This window comes from Chelon labrosus (assembly GCF_963514085.1).
Source record: "Chelon labrosus genome assembly, chromosome: 12".
Lineage (NCBI taxonomy): Eukaryota > Metazoa > Chordata > Actinopteri > Mugiliformes > Mugilidae > Chelon > Chelon labrosus.
The window spans coordinates 12,611,907-12,619,388 of record NC_140345.1 but is presented as its reverse complement, the minus strand read 5'-3'; the positions used below and the strand labels follow the sequence as shown (position 1 = coordinate 12,619,388).

The following is a 7,482-nucleotide window of genomic DNA, read 5'->3' as shown; positions in this document are numbered from 1 at the left end:
AACAGTGCAACAGTCCATTCAAATCTTTGTTAAAGTAATGCAAGTTATGTGCAAAGGTTTTGTTCTGCATTAATATGCAGATTGTTTTCAAGAAACAGCTCGGCAAACTGTCACATGAAGGTGAAATTAAAAGCTACAGGCTCTTCTCTTGCTGTGAGGTTCAGACAAGCTTGCTTACTTGAGGTGCAGCAGGTAGAGAGCGGAGCGAGCCGAGTTCAGCACCATGGACAGGGCCACCAGGCAGGTAGGCTCACCTTGAAGGGGCTCAAGTTCCTCAGTATCACCGGCTCTGTGTACATAGCACCAATGTTTCAAACTTTAAAGTTACGAAAGTTCACATTTTCTTTGCAGCGGAGGGGTAAAAACTTTTATTTTTTTTTCAGCCAGAAAAAAAAAACAATAAAAATGTCAAATGTCTGATTCGCAAAACAGCTCAAGTCAAACTTAAACAAGGCTGTGTTTCCCTTGGAACAATACTTCACTCTCAGGCCTCCACGAAGATGTAAATGGATGTTCACTGGTGTTGTGACCTCCGACCCCGACTGCCCCCGTGTTTCCTGAACCAGATGCTGCTCCTGTGGACCACGGTCTCCTCAAACTAAACAAAGTAATCCTCCACTAAACAAGATGGATATTGTATCACCACCCTATAGTAAAAAACAGTCGCCCAAACACACAGGGCTGCCCTCTTCTCCTCTCTGGCTGGAAACAATAGGGGGAAAAAGTCAAATCTTTTATTGTTTACATGATGAACAAAGACATGTAGACTTTGTTTTACCTCAGTTTTGCGTTTATATGCGCCGGTATATTTTAGCATGCCAAAAAACATGCCCTCTTGTGGGGAATACATTTAGAGCATATGGCAGCACTTCAAATAAAAGTTTTAAAACAGCACTGGCTTCATGTCAAAAATGTAAGATTTGGGTCACATGTCACATAAAGGAAAGTCATTTGATGTGGTTTGAGATGGAAACAGTCCAAAATCTATACGGGATAGATTCACGGGGACGTGCCAATATTCTAATAATTGTTTTTTTTTGTTTTTTGTTTTACAACCATCCAATTATAGCAAACGCAAATGATGTGAAGTAACAGTAGGAAGCTTTTCTTTTGGATCAAGGATGGATGAAAGAATGAAAGGATTCAATGTTTGCGCACAGATGTGGGAAACATGAGACGATTTGCTGATTTGATTTACATTTCCACATGATTTCGTTCTGTTGATACTTTTATGCGTAATTAGCCAATTTACTTTTCGATTCCCCTCGCTCGTTTTAAGTACATTAAAGGGAAATTCTGTGATTCTTTCGCCCTCCTCAAAGCACACGAGTGTCATTATGATCGATATGACTGATTGTCCTCTTTGTAGTAATTGCGCAATCGTGTGAAATGCCACCTTTAGTTGTGTTTTCCAACCCTTGCTTTGTATTAAGAGCGTTTCTGATAGTTCCTCTGAAGCTCCCGCCCCTGCTTCGCGTAATTCACCCTCTTGGCCAATCCCGTCCCTCCCCAAAAAGTTTACGCCATGCAGCCTATAAGAACTGCTTAAGTTTCTCAAGTAACAGAAAAGAGTTGTCTTCTCAGGAACCCATCTATGGATTCTTTAGTGTCTTCAAAGCCAAGCAGACCTACAGGTGGACTAATTCCTTGACTTCATGAGAGGGAAATAATTTCTTCGGACTCTTTCAGGCCGTCATCTACCCAGGTGGAGATGTCTGAGGAAAATCTGGGGGAAGAATCGGGCAGCTCCCCTGTCTCTCCTGTGGACAGCCTGAGCAACAGCGAGGGGGAGCTGGACAGACAGCCGAAGAGATGTGGGAGGAAGAGGAGACCGAGCAGGAAAAACGGGGAGGACTCAGATAGCCCGACCCCTGGGAAAAGAGGGAAGAAGTCCAGCAGCAGCAGCCCCCAGTCTTTCGAGGAGCTCCAGTCGCAGCGCGTCATGGCCAACGTCCGGGAGCGACAGAGGACCCAGTCTCTCAACGAGGCGTTCGCAGCTTTGCGGAAAATTATCCCCACTTTGCCCTCGGACAAACTCAGCAAAATACAGACCCTAAAACTCGCAGCCAGATACATCGACTTCCTCTACCAGGTGCTGCAGAGCGACGAGCTGGACTCCAAAATGTCAAGTTGTAGTTATGTGGCTCACGAGAGGCTGAGCTACGCCTTCTCTGTATGGAGGATGGAGGGCGCTTGGTCCATGTCAACATCTCACTAGCATGTAGAGAAATTATGCCCAAAATGGTACGCACGGTTTGTCAACGAAATTGCATGAGCCAAGACTTAAAAATACAACACCAAAAATACATATAGTGGCTGTGCAGAACTCTAATTGAACGTTTTGCTACAGCCACCTGAAGCCTCTTTGTTTTGTTTACTTCTCTGCAGAGTTTAGTGACACTTAATGCCTTGTAACCCACAGGTGACTGCTGAATCTACTTATCACATTCTGAAGGGACAAATCTGGAGTCCAATGCTGGATACATGGGATCACTCGAACCAAAGACGACAGAAGCTCTGGGGATCATTTCGTAAAGGCCCGTCGGGGACTTTCAGCCGCATATGTGTGTGTGTGTGTGTGTGTGTCTGTGTGTGTAGCTCCACACACGCCATCCCGGTGTGTTCTCATGTTGTTGACGACGAATGTTGAAAATTACTTCTTTTTTTTTTTCTTCTTTTTCTTTTTTAAGAGAGAAAAATGTTTAACGCATGCCTTTGGACTTATTTCTGTGGAGGTCAAAGTGCATTATTTTATTTTTTTATTTTTTTGGGTGTGAGACTGTCAACTGGTGGTGTAGCTCACATTGTAGGCTGACTTTGTGGATCTAACCTGTGCAAAAAAAAAATATTTTCAGAATACATTTATTTATTTATTGGTGCATTGAGAAATAGGTCCTGTGTCAGAAATACAAATACATTCCTATTTTTTAATGATCGATTTTTTTCTTATTTTTTTTGCTTTATATGTTTTGTAATTGTCTGTATTGTTTTTTTTTTGCATTAAAGAAAAAGACGACAAAACGACTTGCCTTTGACTTTGTTTCCCTTTTCTTAACACTGCTAATTCCACACGGACGAGGAGGCTAGAATTTAAAATAAAAAACATAAATGCATGCATGCATTGCTCCTGCACTTGCACACTTGTCAAATATCAGGCTCATGACTAAAGATTGCGCCAGTCGCTGGGGAAAACAGATGGAGTTATTGTTGGCTCGAATAAGTGCGTTGGCGAAACATGCAGCTATTTTTTATTTATTTTTTTCAATTACTGCACATGCAAAAATAAATAAATAAAATATAATCATAATAACCATAATAATCATCATAATAATAATATGAAATAAAGGTTCGATAAATTACACCAGTGCTAACAAATTAACAAAAACTGGTTTTATAGTTGGACTAAAAAAAATGGTGTAGAAAAAGTCAGTCTATAATTACGTTTTAATTAAATTTTAAAAGCCTCCTGCAGTATTCTCACTCTCTCTGTTATTGCGTTTGTTTATAGTTGGACTAAGGTCTATTCCTGAAACCAACCATTAAAAGTAAATAAGTTACACTGGGGTCATGTCAGACCGCTATTGGAGCCATGCCACTGTCTCTTTTTTTTTTTTCTGGACATACACGGAGCAGTTGTCAATGCAGAGGTCGTTAACTTCCCCCTTAGCATGTTTCACACTTTTACTGCAGCTTAATTATGAGATCATTATTGGAAACATAATCGATTCATGGCTGGCTCTGTTTTACGCACGGGGAATTATCCAGTGATTCTGGAGAAACTGCGTCCTCAGCCCGGACGATATTCCTGATCATTGTCACTAAATAAATCTTGCATACTGTTATCGCGCCGTGATTGATCTGCGAGCTGGGAAAGTTTTCCTCGCTGTCCAAAAGAAAGTGTGCGCCCGTTTGAAGGTGTGTAATTGGCTTGCGAGGCATGTATGGAATTCCCAGATGTCTATGAAATATAAGGAGGCCGTGAACGTAGGTCTGTTCATAGAGGCTATTCTCACTTTTTTTTTTTTTTTTTTGTGGGAAATGCCTCACACACACAGTCTAGGCCTAGAGATCAATAAGCAGCCTGTAACTGAAAAGTTTACAGTTAAGGATTGGCACTAAATGCTAGATAAATAAACAGGGCCTATATGAATATAAGCTGTAAGCGGTTCTCAAAACGGGTTTCTTTTCTTTTTATAAAAAAACAACTCCAAATCAGCCCTTTACGCAAGCCTTAAATAAGTTTCCTCTCCCCTTTTTCAGAAGAGAGGAGTTGGCAATTGACGCGATGCAGAGGCACAGAATGAAACCTATTTAGAACAGATGTTAGTATTTTTAAAAAAGTCACGTGAAATGAGCAGATGTTCAGACTGTGCAGAGCCTCGCCGTGCAGTGCATTACTCTGCAGAGAGAGCGAGCTCGGAGGAGCTTTGCTTCCACGCAGGCGCTTATTACGAGGCTAGTAGTCCTACATCGAGATTACGCGTGATTAAAATGGATTTAATAAAGGGTCGCCTACTGGGAATGATGTGGATCTGATGGATCACTGCGCTGAGATAAAGGTAGGATACGACGGGACCAGTGCGCGTCGCTTGTGATTGTGCAAGACGGAGGGACTTGCTCTTTATTTTTGATTAAATGTAACGCAGCCAAATGAAATTCAGGATGTTTTTCCAAAGCTTCCAACACTAACGGGCCTACTGCAGGCAAAAGTTTCAGACCACTTTGAAGCGGAGTGTGCGTGTCAGAGAGAGAGAGAGGCAGAGAGGGGGAGAGGGAGAGGGAGAAAGAGAGAGGGGGAGAAAGTTTGAGGGGAGGGACGAGGCTCAAAGGAGGGGAGTACCTGAGGCACGGGCGGGAAATGATCATCCAACCATTTTGAAAAAAAAGAAAAGATAGAAATGCTTAACGCATATAAACCCCTGACTAAGGCTACACAAGAGAGCAGTGCCAGAGAAATTTAAAGCTGACAGCCAGTGTCTCTACCAGTGGAGTTTTAACTTCTCCTCCTAATTTCTTCATATTTAAGCCAACAAGTGACTATTAACCCATTAACGCTTTCATTTAAAGTTATTCAAAAACGATTATAATAATTATTATTACTATAATAACATAAAAATATGTGATTACAAAATTAAAATGATCCTAAAAAGATTTTTTAAAAAAAGATCTTTTCTTTGAGGTTTTCAGAATAAAATCTGTTTTTCTGTATTTATTGTTGGCTGACAGCTGATCACGTCAGTTATTTACAAATCAGACTAGCTAATAAATGCAATTTATTGTTTTAAACAGATAAGTTTTCCTTCTTTTTAATTAGACTATTTCATTAAATTTCCTTTTTATTTATTTTTGCAAGTGCAGCTCACCTGTAAGAAGAAAAAACAACTATAGGCTGCAAGTTATAATTTATTATGCAAGTGCCCTACAGGGTTACTTTAACAATATATCTTCTCATGGTGTTTGAGCTAACTTTTTAATTTTGTCGCATAAACATTTTTATTTCTTCTACAGAGAAAAAAAAAAAAAAAAAAAAAAAAAGCAGGTGCAGCCTTTATCGCTGTGTCAATAATTTAAGTGAAACTCCAGATTTATCAGAGATAATTAAAAACTTCTCCAGAGCCACACACGGACTCATCCACACCTCCAACGGTGCCTCGGAGGGTGAATATTAAACCCAGGCTGAGCTGCATGGAGACAAGGTCTGAGTCCAGGACTTCACTTGAGGCAAGGAAACAAGAGGAGAGGCTAAACAGAAACAGACAGCTACAGCACATACTGTACCTCCTGCATCTGGAGGCTGCTGATTATTGAATACATTAACATCTATAATGCAGCTCTTTGTTGAGCAAGTATTTTATGTGATACACATGTGGGGATATATCCAGTTTTTGTCCACAAAGAAAAGATTTAAATGAAGTTGGACACAGCCATATTTATGCCCCGCTGATGGAATTTTTTTGGGGGCGGAAAAAGATAAAAATATATATATATATTTTTTTTTTTTGGGGTGCAACACAAAATAGCTCCCGTTAATAAAGAACTTTGACTTTGCCTCAAAAGTGGCGAAGAAAGAAGAAGCTGCAGTAAAGAAACTTAAAGTCAGAGGAATATATAGATATTTAGTTGTTTAGTTAAAACCAATATTAATCTAAATTATTTGTTGTTCTTTCAGCAGCTGGCACATTTAACTACCTGTTGCATCCACTGACCTTTAACACTGTAGTCATATTGAGTCGTTTTAAGGTGACAGCACTTCCATCCCCTTTCATCTGTTCAGTGCAGGCTGTGGAGAAAAATACAGATAAAAGTTTGCAGAACTACATTTAATTTTTATCGTTTGATTTAAGCATTCAGAGCTGCAATAAAAATACAACAGATTCAACAGAACACAGTACGCTGCGGTACAATGTGGACTTGTTTATCATCTGATTTCATGCAGGTGCATATGAAAGAAGAATTAGCCTTCCTATTTTCTTTCACAATTTTTGCTCCAGACATGAAAGAGCACTCAGGTCAGGCTGGAAATATTCCCTTAAATCAAAGCAATGCAACCGGAGACAGTTTTATTTCCCTCTCTGCAAAAGCACAAGTGTTAGGAACGTCAATGCGCGCCGAGTTGGAGGACCACCTAATTTATAAAAACACATAATCAAAACAGGTATATATATATATGTGGACAGCAAAGTACCAGGTGTAATGCTTCTGAAACATGATTAAAATGAAACAAAGCTCTTTTTGCTATAACAAACAAAAAAACAACGTTTAATTGTCTCTCTAATGTACCGTTTGTTCTGCACGGTTGTCAGCCGATGACAAACAGATCAAAACTGCTGTGGAAACACATGCAAACCGAGCTTTCTGTAGCCGTTTTTCCCATGAGTTTGAAAATCTTCCACAGATCAGTTTGATCCAAGACAGACACTGTCCAAGACACACGCTGTCTCTAACCTGGCTTAAACCTTCCTCTGTAGTTTTAGCAGCATTTGAGGTGTGTAACGCAGACAGGCACCTGTACTGCAAGTGATTTGTATGAACTTACGAGAACCAAACAGTGAAAAGCACGATTCGGTATTTGGCTTCATATGTGTTGTTGGAAATGTCTTGTTGATTTCGCTGATGGCTCCTTGTGCATTTGGGAAAACTCAGACTGTATAATTTATATTTTACCCTCCAAAAGAAAAGATGTTTTTGATCACATGTTTTTGCTTTTGATGATGAATCTGATTTTGCAGAGGACTGGCTAAAGAAAAACCCAAAACTTTTAGTTCTTAATAAATAGTTTCCTTCATTGGCAGATGAGGGTTAGGGTTATGGTTGGGGTTAGGGGTTCATGTAAATGTGAAATTGGAACATTATTTGGATTAAAGCGGGCGATAAAATGTATTTGACTGAGTGATAAAATGTTAAATCAGTATGTTTAAGCCTGCTTGTGGACACAAACCGTGTTTGAGAAAAATTACAGATTTCAACAGAAACTATGAAGTC

At 39.9% G+C, this 7,482-nt stretch overlaps 1 protein-coding gene across 1 annotated transcript; it reads left to right on the top strand.

Annotated features, from left to right (window-relative positions):
* The first annotated feature begins 1,538 nt into the window (after positions 1-1,538).
* twist1b (twist family bHLH transcription factor 1b) lies at positions 1,539-3,024 on the top strand. Its single transcript, XM_084557907.1, has 2 exons — positions 1,539-2,244; positions 2,423-3,024. Exon 1 carries the CDS (start codon positions 1,712-1,714, stop codon positions 2,216-2,218), a length of 507 nt encoding a protein of 168 aa, XP_084414033.1. The 5' UTR covers positions 1,539-1,711; the 3' UTR covers positions 2,219-2,244; positions 2,423-3,024.
* Positions 3,025-7,482: the final 4,458 nt, after the last annotated feature.

What these genes read in the sequence shown, in the direction of transcription:
- twist1b (XM_084557907.1), top strand. Translation starts at nt 1,712, where the DNA reads ATGTCTGAGGAAAATCTGGGGGAAGAATCGGGCAGCTCCCCTGTCTCT.